A 17503-nucleotide genomic window follows, 5' to 3' on the forward strand; every position below is an offset into this window, starting at 1 on the left:
TGAACTTTGTCTCCAGAAATTAGAATTTACTATTAAAGGAAGTTTAGAACACAATCGTTATTTTGAAGGATTCGATATCAAACCATCCTTTCAACTATTTTGCATAAAAATTGGTTAAGCCTATTAAACCACATATTTTTACCAATTTCTGGTAAAAAAAAATGATAACGTAACAAAATGCTAACACTAGAGTATTATGAGTTTTTTTTAAATAACCTGTTTTGAATGCAAAACAATGTATACATTTCTTCATTCCTTTATAAAAAGAACATCGGAACGATTGAATAAAAAAATGTTTAAAATGTTATTGGTTAATATACAAACATTTATTTACGTAAACATCACATTCAGGCACATAACCGTCAACAAACCGTAAAATTATTCATGCGATGCATCAGATCTTTGTATACTACGTCCATTTTGTAATAAATATTAGATGAAGAGCAATATATCACAAACGGGAATTTCCCTGTTGTTTTTCCCCACAAATACGCAATCATTGATAAAATACTTTTTGCGAAATTCTCCATTAATGTTTTTTTTTTCATTTGTTGATGCATGAATACATGTACTTGAGTTAATGGAAATATTTGACGTTTGTAAGGTAAGTGTTTCAACAAACAATTAATATCAATAATATAAATTTTGTTTTTTTTTACTCATCACCTTAGATATAATCACGATGATTGTCTAAGATAAAAAAAAAAACTGAAACACAATCCTTAGGATACGTGACCATTTAGGTGGAAAATTAGGGGGAAAATACTGAACCAGGGAACCTTTCCAGTCTGTCCCAAGCCCCTCTTCAAATGTAAAAGAAAAAAAAACCCACACATTTATCAATAGATTAGTAGTTTCTTAATTTTAGTAGTAGCTTGCTAGTTTTAACATACAAAAAATAAATATAATTTAAAAAAATATATCTTCTTTTTCAAGTTGTTCACTACTACTCCTGATTACAGACTTCAATTTATTATGATATGCTGTATTTCATTTTTTACAAGAACTTTTGAAGTATGTTTTAATTTCCAGCCCCCGTCCCACTCAAAAGGTATGAGTGAGTTTAGTGAACAAAATGAAACAGGAAAAAAAACTTCTTAGATAAGAACAAGGATGGGCATCACTAGCGGCGTTTAATGTGCATTTTTAATTATGTAATATTTTGTTGTGTTTTTCATAATCGTACTTGTAGTACTTCATGGTGTTTATTATTTTTTTGGTATGGAAATTTAAAATTCACAATCAACCAAAGTATTATTTATATAAATGATATCAATGATGAAACGTAGAAACATTATTTAATGTAAAAATGAAAATCAAAAGTCTAACAAGTAAACGATTTTAAACATGAGATAAATAAAATAATCTATGTTTTGCGTTCTGTCTGTCTGATGGAAATAAAACCATCCTATCTTAATCTGTTAATGTGACAGTCGCTGTTTATTTCTCAACGGTCCACTGCACTGCACTTTTCAGTGACTTTGTTTACTGTGGAAATTTACGCTACCGAATGTTAAAGTACAGTCAATCACGCACATTGAGAGACTTGAAAATGGCTGTGACCTACATATCAACTTAAGAATTGAACTTATCTCTCCTCCGACAAAATTACCAACAAGTTTACTGACAGTGAACATTTTTATAATGACTATCATTATAACACACCTGAGGTTAATCTTCAATGAACCTTGCCTGGGATTCCCCGATCACTCCTCCTTGCATATTGAATACAAAGTTTAATTTTTTAACTCCCATTTTATTCAACTTTTTATCATTCAAAATTGATGATTGGCATTTTCGTCTATGTTTTATACTGCGATTTAAAATACTGCAAGAGAATAGTCTAGTTTAACTTTGCTGCATCTGTTTTTAGCTTTAATTTATTTATTATTGTTTTACTGCATACATATGTAGATATGTTATTTCTAATAAATTAAAAGGATTTACTTAATATTTTAAATGATATCTAAGTATATTTTGTTATTTTAATTTAAACCAGGTTTATCACGCCTAGCTGTGGTAAGAGGTAGAAAAAAGAAACATGAAAATATGAATAAGGTAAGGATAAATATGATTCGAATCGTGTGTATCATGATGTTCTTTTTTCAAAGAATATAAATTATTTGCACACAACAATTTTTTAACTTCGTTTGTGATTGAACAAAGAATGATGTTTTAAGGTTATTTAATTAACGTTATTTTTAACTAAAGGCTACTTTCATAGAATGTTTAGGTTCTTCAGCTCACATACAAAAAGGGTACATGTACATCTTAGATCTGCAATATTATAGAGGGTATAGAAAAAACCTAATAAAAGTAAACGTGTGTTCTTTTGAATACCATGTAACTATTTAAAACATGTAGTTAACAAACAAAATATTAAACTCATTTTCTTTATAGAATGACTGTTGTCTAATAATGTTTTGTTTTTAAATTTGTAACAGACTTTCGAATTTTGAATTTCCAAAAATAAATGTTATAGGTTTGTGGAATGATTAAAGATGCTCAATGTCCATTTTTCTTTTTCAGATTCAAAAAATATTTGCAAGTGGCGGTGCCAGTCTGAACTGCGCTCTATTAGTTGTGACAAACATCCTTTGGGTTTCAGCAGTTCTCTTGCCTTCTTGGTTTGTGTTTTCCATCGGGACTGACAAAAGTGTGGTGAGTATTTTCTATTTTCTTTAGTTTTTGTACTATGTATGATTATAAATCAGTTAACCATTAAAATTTTTATGCCTCCTAGAAAGACTTTAATTGCCTAATAATCCTATATTATATGACAGTATAATTATACGACCAATTTTATACAACAATACCTTTTGAAAAAAAGATTCCCCTTAGCGGCATATACAGTTATACTGTATCAGTGATAATCTTTTATTTCTTCAAATTTTATTTTTTGATACAGTATACAGCGGGGGAAACACACGTTGGCCTCTTTTACGTTTTTTACTGCGGTGAAAGGCGGTGTTCGCAATCGTTTACAAAGAATGGCAGTCGTATTTACGACAGTGTTATACGTAATTATACTTTTATTTACCTTTTTAAAAGTAAAATGACTAAAAGTACTCAATGATTCTATATAGAAAAAGAACTGATGGAGACAAATACGACAGATAATTTAGTATTAATGAGTTCTGTGGAATCATCGCTGTTCATGGGGGGGGGGGCAATCTTCGTGGCTTTCGTGGGTGACACTTGCCACAAATTTACATCCCCCTGAATCTATATACAATCATTTCTTTAATATTTGTTAAAATTATCCCAAATATTCTACCATCGAAATTACGTACCAAGAGAACTTTGACTACCCACGAATATTGACCCCAACAAATAAAAATGATTCCACAGTATTAAAGTCTTTTAATTTATAAAAGATTCAAGTACATTTGAGTGTAGTTTTGCACATGTGTAGTGAAAACGTATTCGAGAGAAACAGCATTTGGAGTTTTGTCTTAATAATATATTTAGGGCTTCATAATATTTCTTACTTTTAAAAATATCAATATAAACATGTAGACTACCATCGTCCCATATGATCAGAGAATAGATTAAATTTAACATCAATATCACCTCTTACTGGGGCCCCGGTAAGACGAACTTTTAAAAATTACGCACTTTGAATTTTCTTTTATATCAACATGCGTTATTATTTGGACCAAGTCGCGCTTTTGAAAACTTGTTTTTTTTTTATTGCAGGGTGTATAGATATTATCAATATTAATGCATTTTAAAAACAAAATCATAAAAATGTTAAAATACCTTTATTTAGCGGAATTAAACAGTTTAAACGTTGCATTATCTTGGTCCCGAATTTGATGCACTTTGAAAACATTTTGATTTTATCGTAGTGCGTTAACGCCGAGCTTTCGATTTAAAAGCATCTAACTTTGTCTCAAAATGCCTTAGTCAACTACGAACATGCCAACTACGTTTTTGCGCCCACTTCGTGTTTACCTGCAACATAAATGCTTAAAGATTATTCTTAAAAGTTTAAAATCTGAATTCATATGAAATAGTATAATATACAGAAAGTTTATCTCCTATGAATCTTGTTAATATAAACAAAATCACAAACAACGCCTTCCAAAAAAAAAAAAACCAAATTCAATAAAACGGCACATCTAGCTTTAATTATTTGTTATTGCGTCTTCCTTTTGGTAAAAAAAGTTATCATAATGTATTACCAAAGCAAATACACCTTGTACAAGACATTTAATCTCAAAGATTTGATAAATGTTAAAAAAAAAATGATATCATTTTTTTTCATATATTTTTTTTAATAACAGTTCTTAAAGTGTATTTGTTTTTTTATTTTCTTTAAGCGGACGTGCTAGAATTGCAGATAGAAAGCATATCTATGCTATTATTGTGTGCGTTATCCTGTGTAATACTGCTGATCCCAATGAAATCTACACCAAAATCCACATCGACTAGATTTCTGACTGTCTGTGTAATCCTTCCAGTTGCATGTAATACGCTTTTTTATATTGTATCAGTCATACCTTAACAAAAAATGGAAACGTATAACATCTGTCTTTTTTTTATTTGACAAAAAGCGGCTTCCACAGTATCCAGTAAACAAAATTATCATAATACCATACAGAAATATATGACACCGACGTATTTTACAGGCTTTTAAAGGGGCATGGTCACGATTTTTGTCTGAAATCATTTCTCCGATTTTAATGTTTACAATGCTTCTGTAGGGCATTTTTAATATGCAACCAAAATTTGAGTGTAATTCGTTGAGTTATAAGTGAGTTACAGAGCTTACAATTCTTTGATATGTAAACAAAGCCTTTGTTTACATTTTGAATGTTGAAGTGAAAATTACAGTTTAAGACAAACAATAATGCGTTAAACGTTAGGAACTGTTTGTTTATACTTAAAATGAATAAGAAGATAGACAAATCAGTTTGAAGAAGATTTTAACAGGTATATTTAACACATGTAAACAAAAACAGGGCACTAACCTTGTTTACATGATAAAGAGTTGTGAGCCCTGTATCTTGCTTATAACTCTAAGATTGATTCTCAAAATTCATTTGATCATTAGAAATGCATTCCTAAAGTATTGTAAATAATAACAATAGAAAAATAAAATTTGACCAAAATCGTAACCATGCCCCTTTAAGGGTCATATACACTATAAATTAGAGTGTCGCTAGCAAACACAAACTTTGGTATTTCTTTCACCATGTCCACGTCTTTGACCAGAAAATGCCAGGGGGAAACAAATAATTTATGGGGATAAGGTCAATTTTTTAAGGAATTGATCACATTAAAAAAGAAATAAAAACAAACAAACGAAAAGTCTCTGTTGTATTCGATCCCCGGACCTGTGATAAGTAGATCAAAGCTGAGCCAATTGCGCAATTGAAATATATATTATGATATCGCGATATTTAGATTTTCACAATAGGTCAACATCGTCCTGTTGTAACATGCATGTACTGTCAGAAAATGTAAAAGTCATGGGTTTTAGAGGACCCTTAATATGCTTACTACTGTTTTGACGATAATGATCTGTTTCTTTTTTATTCTTCAGGTATTCTGGATATCATTCTTATTATTCGAGCAACATTAGCTTATAAAGAAGTGTCTTCTTCATTTAAAGAATGGGAAACACAATTTAAGTTCTCTTTACTGAAAGTAGAGATGAAGTTTCCATCTTCAATACTTTTGAGCGGGATTGGCGCTGTGTTTGCCATCATGAGCTGGGTTTTGAGCATAGTTTTGTACCGTATATCTCGGAGAAGTCATGTTCAGAATATGGGCGATGGAATATTTATGTCCAATAAACGAACATCCGTAAATCCATGAAACAAAGTGAGCGATGTACCACGGGGAAAGAAACCAGTCCTAAGGGGACATTTGTGTTTATAATTGGGATATAATTGTTTGCAAATGTGCAAACAAACAATGGAACATGCAGATGGAGATCTAGATGTGTTGGGTAAATCAATTGCTAGGTAAAATAAACAATTTTAGGCATCAGAATGAATCTACGTTTGATAAAAAATACACTTAGATGTAACGCAATAATCGATTCTTTTTTTCTTTTTCTATTGTAGACGTTTGTTAAATTAACAGTCACTCTATCAGATATTTACTATATATGCAACAATCTTATACCATAAACTCTATGGTTAATGTTTTACGTGTATCTTAGATATGGATTATTACATGTAGCAGACATGAACAAAAATAGCATTTTGTTCCATACAAGTCATTTTGTTTCATAATAGCAATAACGCATAGAAAAATCATAAAATATGAAGTGTATATATATATTTAAAAAAAACAAAACAAAAAGAGAACAAAGAGAAAAAGACATTTTTTTAAAATTTCATTTTTATGTTTTTGATATATGATATGAATTCTGAGTGCTCTAACCTTTCACGCACAAACTTTGCTCTTTTACGTACGATGTGTTGTTTTGCAATAAGATTCCATGTGTTAAAGGTTATATATGTTTTTTATGATAGTCCAAAAATTGTGAAATGGTAAAATGTGTTAAAAAATTACATAAATTTAAACTTTATATTTTACTTCTTATGAAATTAATATTATCCAAATGTATAATTTTCAAAAGGAATTCAGTGAACATATGTCAAAAGTTGCAATACTAATAATTCAAGCTTTACAGTGTTTTATTAAGAATTCAGATTTTTATAGCCAATCCCATATAAAGATGGCTTTTAATGTCGATAATTGTGTCATTTCAATTTTACTTACATATGGATATATCATGTTTTTTTTTAATATAGGTAATGAATATTACCTATTGTTTTTCTTTTGCTTTTGTAGCTGCATGTACATATATTTTTTTTTCAGTCTTATAAACCTTACTAAAGATTTATTTATTCCCTATGTTCTGAAACTGTCGTGAAAATAAAGTGAATGAAAAAATTGTCTTCGAAAAACTTTATTGAATGTCATCTACATTGTTTAGTAGTTTCTCTTTGAACATTTTGGAAACATTTCACACTATACAACCAATTTTTGAAATCGACACATACTATAAGCTACATGGAATCATACTCTGAGCTATATGTAATCATTTATAACGTGGGGTGTCGTCAGACTTACAAATATTTTAGCAATATCCGTTAAAGAAAGACGGCGTAATATATTTCTGATCGTATCAAACCTATTAATCACTATAATATAATTTGTCACTCTCATTTCAAAAGAAGCAGATTGATATAACCGTTAAAGACAAGTCTTAGATTGCCAATCAGGCAAAAAAACAACAACCCAGTTTTTATTGCCAAAACATTACATTTCCCTGCTTTCTGTGTAAGTCTGCGAACCATCTGATGGATCATATCTTTCAAATATTTTGACAAGAGAATTCCGCTAGAAGAGCCGCAGTACACATCTTAGGAAAGTCACAGGCAAAATTTTAATTTTCAGTCAGAGTTTAAGTCAGTTATAAGTCATTCATAGTTTAAATATCCTGCTTATTAAAAAGTCGCAATTCATTAGCTTAATACACAAATCCGTTGGTTGCATGTTGTTGCGATACCATTTGATGTTGCACGTGGAGTCTGCATATTATGAATATAACTTTACGAATCACCTTTAGCAAGGAAAAAAAAACTACAACAAAATGATATTGATACAGAATTTAAAGACAAAAGTGCATTCTAACACAAAATAAAAATGCAAGCTGATAAGTTGAAATGAAAACTTTTATGAATCTTTTATGAATATTGCGAATATAAAAAAAACCCTTTAAAAATGCAAGTAATATGTAAACGTTATTGTTAATTAAAAACCATTGTATTTCCTGAAAACAAAACAAGTCACTTTAAAACAGATGCGAGAGAGAGAGAGAGAGAGAGAGAGAGAGAGAGAGAGAGAGAGAGAGAGAGAGAGAGAGAGAGATTTGGGAACCATTTTTTTTTAATTGTGCATCATTGTTCAAAAAATCTAAAACAGGTGCTTTTTATAAATCAGATCTCATTTTTTAATACAATGTTATTGGTTTTAAAGCTAATTTCACCCAACAAAAAATAACATACATTGCTTCATTTTCGAAAATTCTCCCCTTTTAAAAATTATAGCTAAGATTTTGGATTTTTTTTAACATTAATTGGACATTTGTCAGAATGCAATTAAATGGGGCATGACAAAAAGCCCAGATAAATTATTACGGTTTTATTTTGCCAGGTTTATTATCAGTGCGGGTAACTTTCCTTTAACACGTGTTGATGGAATAAAAAAATATTCCATCCATGATTCCAGTCGGGGATTTCCCTGTATTTTTAAAAACCCGTATACCAGGATATTGATTGATTCTGAATTACTCATTTCTCTCAGCAATTAGGAACTAGTATAAAGCAAGACACATTGAAAATATCTTCTTCAATGTCCATGATAATGTCTTTGGAGCTCTGGAATAAAATATATAAAATAAAATACTAGATTTAAAAACACGGACTACTGTGGACTATTAGGTTTGTATAACTTTTATGTTTAGTGCTAGAAAATGGATTCTTACTTTCTTCTTTCAATTCAAATTGCTTTTGTATAAAATAATTAATACAAAGGCACATTTATTAAGTACATCTTCAAATGATAATACAATGGTAAAGTATTCATTGACAAAGTGTTAACGTTTGTGTGTCATAGTTTAGTAAATGTTAATCCAACAAATCTTGTTGTGTATCTTTGAGTAACGACAAAGGACTAATAATATATATTTGTCTATACGGGTATCAGTGGCTACTTCATTTTATGATAGTTTTAATTAACAAGGCATGTAAATCAAGGGATATTCAAAAGACTGATTTTGTGTTGCATTTGTAAGTTATGATATATGCGTCCATTATTTGATTTGTTTTTATCACGTTTATACGTACGAGTTAAGCCTGAAAACAAACGCTAACTGACGACATTTAAATACAAATCTAAAAGAGTAATACGCATAACCCCATGTCACACTTAGCTAGCTATACAACGTAGAAAATAATAAGAAAAATCAATACAAAAACAAATCGATAAACTTTCATCTGTAGCTATCCTTTAGATATTTGTGATGGAAAAACACCTCGCTTCAAATCAAAACATTGAGATCTGCATCATTATTTTGAACAGTGTGCATCACTGCGTTTCTTTTTGGGGGATTTCAATGACAACGGAATTGTACAGGCCAGTAGTACAATGAACGATATAATAATACATGCTTAAATATGCTATATACTATATCAGCGGATGTATATATTTTAAAGCAGATTTTTATCAATCAAATGTTAGTACTCTTGTTGTTAATCCTTTTCATAGTGATGTATGTCTCAATGCATTTGTTCTTGGTTTAGTGTATTTACTTTGATATTTTACACCAACTTTACAGCTGAATTTTTATGTGATCAAAATGCAATGACATGGGTGAACATATTTATGTATTAAATTCATCCACTGATTCATATTCACCAAAATTAAATACTCGTACAAAAAAGAAAACGTACAAAAGCGATAGGAAATAAAGCACGCTTCTTTAAGATCTTGACAACGATCAATTCTCTATTCATTTTTTGGGAGGGTTGGGGGTTTGGGAATTCGTGCTGTTGAGAGGAGGAGGGAATAGTGATAGAATAAAACAAACTAGAATCTTTACAAAAAATCAAACAACAACAATAGCAAAAAGAGGAATATAAAAAAGGAAAAAAAAAACAAATTAATCTAAGCTAGCAGTTCTACTTTACACGGGACTCTCCGATAGAATACTATTGATTTTAGGGAAATCACAGACAAGCAGCATTCGCTTCAGAAATGTTTTTTTTTAAAGAATTTTTTTTTTTATATTTGAATACTTATGTTCATATATTTTCGTGTAATGTGTTTCTGTTACAATGCGATTTATGGTTTTTGTTATAATACTTTGATGTTGTATTTTTGTTATATATAAGTTTCAACGATGGCGTCGATATCTATGGCAACGGGGGTACTACTTTTATTTTGCCTGACATTTGCCTTGTGGTTTATTGCTCTGGTGACACCAGGTTGGGCCGTCATTAAATCGGATTCTACGGTAATGAAAATTGATTAATTACTCATTGAGATTCAATTTCTTTCAAAAACTGTTGATTTATAAGACTGTAAATGTGCCACAATGAAGAGCTTACAAGACTAGTGTTAATATCTATAAAAATTCAATTCTTATTCAAACATTTTAGTTATGTAGTAAACTGGATAAAACTAAACGTTTGAAGCAATGTAGATTTTTTCCTTTTTATATATCTATTTAACGATTGGTAGGCTGTATAAAATCATCGATTTAAGTTCTAAGCCAGATAAATCTGAAATTTACAAGGGTTGTTTCTAGTACATATTCATTTATATATTGCATTTATATATATATCTTCAAAGGAACCAGTCAAATGTATATGCTATTTCACAATACTTTAAGTACAGTTGTAACGAAATTTAATGTATTATTATTGATTAGATTAAAAAGTGAAAATTTACGGTAAAATTGCTAGGGTAAACTTTATTTGGGAATTAAATGATAAGAAGATTGACAATTGGAAATATTGCCTATCATAACAAAAAGATGAATTTTTGTACAATTCATTCAAAAATAAACAAAAAGCAAAATCCACCAAAAGCACATCGAGGTCATATTTTGTTAATATTATTACTACTAGGACAAAAAAGTAGTTTTCATTTCATGCATAGGCGCATTTAAACGTTCATTGTTGAATTTATTTATTTTTTAATTTCAGAACTGGTTCGGTATAGACACGCAGTATTCGGTAAGCTTCCCTTACCAAATTACCTTATACTTGTAAAAAAATAACGGACATTGTTGTTTTAAATATCACTCTTGGTTAAGAAAAAATGTGTGACATAAACATTGTAAATGAAGGTTTGTATTACAAAGAAAAATATCCGAGCTGCATAATGTTTTGTTAGTTTTAGACTAAAAATCAATATAACTTAGCAATTGTGTTATAACAGGTTATAATAAATCGTTTAAAGAGTCGTCCATTGTCATCAAAGAAGAAATTCTGTCCGTTTGATAGATACATGTACAAAAGATCAGGAGCAGTTTGGAATTTCAACTTGAAAAACTGATTCTTAAAAAAAAGTGTAATAAATATGAAGAATTTGAATTTAGTGGAATTTGGTATATCTCTTTCAATCTCATTTTATCTGGGTTTTTTGGACTTTTTTTTATTCTTTAGTGTTATTTATAAAAGACTTGATCAAATATTGCAACTTTCTTACTTAGGCAATATGCCAATCATGATGTTTCTTTAATGTCACTGAAGTCACTAGAATGAACTTTTGCAATTAGTTTTTTTTTGTCTTCATGCTTTATTAAAAACATTGAAACATTTTAAACATCTTGAAAACTCCATGATCATTTCTTTTGTATTGTGATATACTGTAGTTATTTAATTTTTTTTACATTCAATGTCTTTTTCTGCAAAGCCGCCCTAAGGACGATGAGGAAAATTGGCAAATTTGGATTATTGTTAAAAAAAAAATTCTTGTCTATTGCAAATCTGAAAATAGATATTGGTTCATAGTTATTCAGACGAGAAAGCCCTTTACAAAAACTTTCATGTCCTCCTGGAATAAAAGTTTGACCCTAGAGCAGGTGAAAAAATTATTGTTATTATAGTAATAAAATATAAACCATTTCATAATATTCTTTACATTTCTTAGCAATGATGAAAAGGTGACTGTACATAATATATAAAGACCGTTAAGTCGTCCAACTCTTTTGTAATGTTCGTAACTCGAATGCTATAGGTTCTTACTGAAGGACGGGAGGGAAAGAGTCAAAATCTAATGGTGTAATTGAATATATTGTTATAATTCTTTTTCTTCACTTCTATTGACAATGAAAATACATGTATACTGACTGCAAACAAAGAACGACCATAAAGCTATCCTCTTACCTTAAATTTTGAAGTTTATGAGAAAAATACAAGGATTCCGACCTTAAAGGGGGAGAAACGGGGGTCCTAAAACATATAAATTATAATAAATAAATCTTTATTTTTTTGAACTGCTGTTGAATAAAACGGAGCCATCAAGCAAAGTTAAGATATGTCCTAAGGAAAAGCTGATGCATGAATAAATCCAAATTAAGCAAGGACATGAGACAGTCTACGATGTAAAGAAAAAAATGCCTGGGGTTGGGAAATTTTGCGAGATATGTTATAATGATAACATATAAACGTCATCGTAACAGTGAACAAATTATGAGGAAATATATCATATATATAGAGTTTTGCAACTTTTCAATGATCGGAAATGCCTTTTTTATTTTAAAGTTATTTTAAAAAAATATAAGAGTTCATAATGGTCATTGATGCAATACTTAAGGTAGAGGAGGCGGTTCAAAATAAACTTCAGTTTAGAATTGTTAGTTCCAATTTGATAAGTAGCATACATGTAATTTAATGCATACATGAGCCTTCCCGGCAGGTCTGTGAATGGGCGATTGTACGAGTACTTAGATGCTACACATTTAGCAGAAACATGTAGGCCTCTTGTTTTAGTTCTTTTTGGATGTTTTAAAGTTTGCTATTTATAGATTGCATTTTGCAATTACTCCGCCTACAGCAATGACATTGCTTTCAGTAAAGCATGATTTAAAATCAGATAACTACGTTTTTTTCTCTTAGAAAAATAATTCATTTGCAAGGAAATAATTATAAATTGCATCTTTTAAAAAAAATGTGTTATTCAAGAATTTCAATTACATAGATGATTTTGACGGTGCCTTCCAATTAAATCACGATAATTGTTTTAAAATTAAATAAAAATATTATTATCGATTATATTTACAGATATAATAAGATACATTTTAACTACTTCCGTAAGTTTTATTTTAAAATCCTATCCTGAAACTAAAACAGATTGAGAAAACACCAATGATATACAAAAGGCAATGTGTAAAAGTATGTGTTTACATTTTTGGGGGGATCAATTTAATAACCATTGAATTTTCAAACTCTTCATCTTATGAATTCGAACGACATCTTCATAGCTGAAGATCTCTTGATCAACCTTGAAAAATTATATTAGGTATTTTGTTCTTTTGTATGAGGAAGCTTTACAACTGAATTAGTCGATATTACCTTGGATAATATGCCATGCTCCATCAAAAATTTAACATTAGTTTTCGCAAATCAAACTCTTTACAAATAGGACCTAGTATAAAAACAATGAATTAAGGAAAGACGCCCTTTTTATAATTTAAACATAAAAAACACCCTGAAATGTAATTGATAAGTAATTGATTCAGAAATATTTCGGAATATATTTATAAACAATAAATTAATTGTAATTGAGGACGGACTCAATTACAAATGAATCCTTTTTTTTTTAGGAGAATGAATACCAGATGAGCATTTCCTACCTGAGAGTTTGTAATGATGGCGGATGTGAAATTCACCCCTACAAACAAACAGTGAATATATTTTTCAATGGTATGTCTAACTTTTTTATTAGTATGATGCTGTGATTTTTCAGTTATCGTATATCCGATATTAATACTGATTTTAAAAGTAACTAAAAATACTTACAATATTTTGAAATGTATTTGAAGGCAGTCTCGATTACAAATTGCTTTCCATTTTGTTCTTATGTGATGAAACTTTGCAACTGAGACAGTACACACGTTTAAAATAAGAATACATCATGCACTTTGAAGATTAATACTTATGTGTTGCTTGAAACTATTTTTTGAATATTTTTTTAGCTTGGCATATTGCCTGTTTATTCCAAATTACGCTAAATTAAGATAAAACAGTCATGTGGTTTTATATTTCTAAAAAAAACAACCTATGTTTTAAAGATATTTTGGATTAAATGTTTTGAAAAATAAAGATATTACCTAGTATACATGGATTTCACAGACATTTTAAAACGTAGGTTTTTTTAAGGCAAAGTTTAAAAACAAAGGTCTTTTTGTTGGGAAAGATCTCAGAAAGTGTAAGGGTTCAATAAGAACTCAATCATTCGTAGTTACTTTAAGAGATTTATATCTGCTGTTGACAAGTCATAATATATTTTTGGAAAATGCAGAAGACAACTAATCACTATAAAATCACTATTAATATAATTTCATATAGTGTCATTAGAACAATATTATGATAATTATGAAATATAATTTTTGAATTGGGTTTTTAATTGGCAGAATGAAATCATAAGTAGTATATAAATGTTTTGTTGGCCAAGGGAATATGTTTATTTAATAGGTTTTTTTTAAAACTAGGATATTTCTATAATAACAGTATACTGTATCCATTTCACTGTAATTCAACTATTGTAATTATTACCCTAATTCTTATCTATATACTTACCAGATAGGAATTATTGTTTTCTCTTTACGCTCTAAAATATACGAAAAGTTGAAAACCAGTGAATGCAAATGACAATGTTTTCTTCAATAATGTAGAGTATTGCTAAATCCATCTGCATTGGATAAATAGTTATAAATGAAAGGGAAAGGGAAAAAGCAGTAGACAGTGACTTCAACCGACCTTGCACTGTTAAATAATGTGAATTTTTTCTATATCTACGTGCATTTCATTATTGTTCTCTGATCACTATCTTAACGTATGGAAAAAGCCACGTGGTAATACCGTGTTGTTTTTTTGTCACTCCGTCAATAAATAAGAAAAGTTTTCAATTAAAAACAAAACATATTCTACGTTTTCAGCTTTCATGTTTGAGACACAAGTTGAAACTTTCCTGGCTATTGTTGCATCTGGAATTTGCTGCATTGTGTTGATGTGTAATTTAAAGAACCCGACGCCAACAAAGGCTATAATTGTTGCCTTCATATTTTTATTTGCTGGTAAGTACAATCAGGATTTTTTTTTTTGAAAAGTGTATGAACATATTAAGAAATTAATATCAGTACTCCACTCTACAAATCTTCATTAACGGTAAATCATTTGTCTTTTTTCTTGTCTTCCAGAAATTATGGAATGCATTGTTGCTATCAAACTAATTGCCCCATCAATACTTTTCGCTGGTTTGAGCAATATGAGCTTCAAGACTCCATATTCAGCCATTCTTGCAGCAGTAGGCATTCTAACAGGTCTGTCCGGATGGGTGATGAACTTTGTTCAGTATAACAGTATGAGGAACCAGGTTACTCAAAGTCCAACCTATGATCAGTCAATCTCACTGAACAATGAACCAACCAGAGGAAATGATGCTATTTCAGCAAATGGTTCCAAAAGTGACCAAGTCTAATATGATGAGACAAAAGAATGGAGAACAGTCTCTGTTAACAATGGCCTAATTATATCACTTTCCCATATTTCTTTCAACATTTCAAATGAAAGTTAATTATTCAAAATAAGATATTCTACAACAAATCTGTATCGTAGTGTACCGAATGATGACAATTTTCTAGTTATATTTTTACCATCTTAAATAACTATCTTTAAGATATCTCGCTCCTCACGTTTTGATTTCAATGCGCAGTTGATCATTATATTTTAATTTAATATGTTTTTATTTATTCAATCATCATCAAAAGATTATTATCGCATAATTAAACACTATTTATAAAGAAAATCCTTTTAAATTCAAGAAACAAACAAGTTTTTAAGGAAACCATTTCTTCGTGCAGAGAGTTTTTAGACAAAAATGGCAGAAGCAAGCAATTTTATGAATTTTCAATATACTCTTCTTTACATCATACTTTATTCATTATTCCCATTTTTAACATTTGGTAGGTTTGTAACTTATTCTATAGGTTCTGTGTGGCATGTACAAAATATAATCTTAAGAGAGTGATGGACGTCTAGCATAAAATCATGCAAATATATAAAAATGTTTTTAAGCCACATTATGTGAGAATTTGACCTTTGAAGCCATTTATCAAATATTTGACATCATGGAACACCATGTTTTATTGTGTCAAAATGACACTGAATACATATTTAAGCAAAATGGATAAATTTTATGAAATTCATGATATTCAAAATGATTTTATTTCAAATCAAATTGTAGTTTTTAACTATTTTAGAAATTATTAAGTTTCAGTGCAAAAAGTCAAACAAAATATGTATGCAGCCTCCTACAATTTTTTTCCTATTCCCTCAATTCAGTGTGACCATTGCGCATAGTTAAAAACAATGTTTAAAGAAATAAATCTGCTTAATCAAAAATACTGTCAACAAATTCTAATCACTCTAAATTTGCATTTGAGGTGCAAAAAGGTCAAAACAAATTGGCCATAACTCCAAGGGATGAATATTGACCCCCCTCCCCAATTTATTGAATTTTAAGTATGTTTTGTCTACAAATTTTAACGATATATTTCTCAGAAAATTCTTGATATAAGAATATTGAAGAGTGGGATACATGAACTGTCTTTATGTTCTGAGGAAGCAAAAACAGTATTTTTCATTCCGATTTGTCTACTCCCATGCAACATCAACGGTTCAATTTTTTGTTTGATTCTGTGAATCAATTTAATACGGGTCTTTGTAAACGGTATTGTTTTATTTTTTTTTTAAGAAACTGTGATATAAAAATAAAAATAAATCCATGTGGATAGATAAGTGTGTCACTTGTATCAATATTTGTTTTTTAAGGATACTGGCAATTCCCTCAAAAACACACAATCAACAAATCCATGTCTCATTTGTCACTACTAGGTGCATCAAGACAATTATTCATAATGCTTCATCAAGCATGCTTATCATTGTAATTGCAGAATGTTCATGAACAAACATATGTTGACACATTAAGTTTAAAGTCATGTTTTCTTTCGTTATAAATGTAGTTAAATAAAAGTATGAACATATCACTGGTGTTATTTTTTTGTTTAACCCTATATCACGCTGCACGATTCTTTATTTAAAAAATTCCAAATCGGTCATACTTTGAACCCCCATTTTTTGAAGGAGTGCTATTCTAATTCGAAATATTATACAAATATCACATTATTAACGTAACCACCTTTTATTTTAAGTCAGTAGTACAAATATTTAATCAATATTGGCTTATTTCTTTCGACTTTTTATATATAAAACATTTTAACACTTGTCAGTATATTTTGCATCCAAATTGATTTCCTACATTGAATCCTGTCAAATCAATAAATTATAAAATGTTTTTAAATTAGCTTTATTATTAAACCACTTTATTAATGACTCTGATTTTCCTGCAGCAGATTAAAAGAATGATTTTTCAAATAATGTGTGATCTCTATAGCACTTGACTCAGAATTTCATTACGTCGGTATTCTCAGGTATTTCACGCGTTACATTTAAAGTTCACTGCCACTGACCTAACAGTGCCACTTACAGCGTCTGGGATCTTTTGAATCCTGGACCGATTCCATCTGTTGGCGTGATTTTTCTGTCTTAAAAATATCGGTCTATATAGACACATTTTCATTTTTATTTTACAAAAAATTGTGCATTTTGTTTTTTACCCTGATTTTCTTCTTTTAACGCGCTTCAAATTGAAGTGGGTAAAAAAAAAATACTTTTATCTCCAGTAA

General features: G+C 29.6%; 2 protein-coding genes across 3 annotated transcripts; both read left to right on the plus strand.

The window, feature by feature from the left end:
• The first annotated feature begins 452 nt into the window (after positions 1-452).
• LOC105339274 (uncharacterized) lies at positions 453-7262 on the plus strand. 2 transcript variants are annotated; one of them, XM_034454286.2, is made up of 6 exons: positions 453-604; positions 2000-2058; positions 2530-2661; positions 2909-3020; positions 4326-4472; positions 5552-7262. In XM_034454286.2, the coding sequence occupies exons 2-6, from the start codon at positions 2050-2052 to the stop codon at positions 5824-5826; spliced, it is 675 nt and encodes a 224-aa protein (XP_034310177.2). In that variant the 5' UTR covers positions 453-604; positions 2000-2049; the 3' UTR covers positions 5827-7262. The 2 variants fall into 2 exon arrangements, with proteins under 2 accessions (XP_034310177.2, XP_065929622.1); XM_066073550.1 differs by lacking the exon at positions 2000-2058 and having other exon boundaries at positions 487-604.
• Positions 7263-8323: 1061 nt separating this feature from the next.
• On the plus strand, positions 8324-16503 carry LOC105339273 (uncharacterized). The gene is made up of 6 exons (XM_066073551.1): positions 8324-8468; positions 9921-10042; positions 10737-10766; positions 13361-13460; positions 14696-14833; positions 14957-16503. The coding sequence occupies exons 2-6, from the start codon at positions 9929-9931 to the stop codon at positions 15235-15237; spliced, it is 663 nt and encodes a 220-aa protein (XP_065929623.1). The 5' UTR covers positions 8324-8468; positions 9921-9928; the 3' UTR covers positions 15238-16503.
• Positions 16504-17503: the final 1000 nt, after the last annotated feature.

This window comes from Magallana gigas, chromosome 10 (assembly GCF_963853765.1).
Source record: "Magallana gigas chromosome 10, xbMagGiga1.1, whole genome shotgun sequence".
NCBI classification, from domain to species: domain Eukaryota; kingdom Metazoa; phylum Mollusca; class Bivalvia; order Ostreida; family Ostreidae; genus Magallana; species Magallana gigas.

Excerpts from the sequence above, each read along its gene's own strand:
- LOC105339274 (XM_066073550.1), top strand. The coding sequence starts at position 581 with ATGGAAATATTTGACGTTTGTAAG. Across the intron at positions 605-2,529 it reads AAATATTTGACGTTTGTAAG|ATTCAAAAAATATTTGCAAG; the intron begins GTAAGTGTTTCA and ends TTTCTTTTTCAG. Across the intron at positions 3,021-4,325 it reads TATTTACGACAGTGTTATAC|CGGACGTGCTAGAATTGCAG; the intron begins GTAATTATACTT and ends ATTTTCTTTAAG.
- LOC105339273 (XM_066073551.1), top strand. The coding sequence starts at position 9,929 with ATGGCGTCGATATCTATGGCAACGGGGGTACTACTTTTATTTTGCCTG. Across the intron at positions 10,767-13,360 it reads GTATAGACACGCAGTATTCG|GAGAATGAATACCAGATGAG; the intron begins GTAAGCTTCCCT and ends TTTTTTTTTTAG. Across the intron at positions 13,461-14,695 it reads AGTGAATATATTTTTCAATG|CTTTCATGTTTGAGACACAA; the intron begins GTATGTCTAACT and ends CTACGTTTTCAG.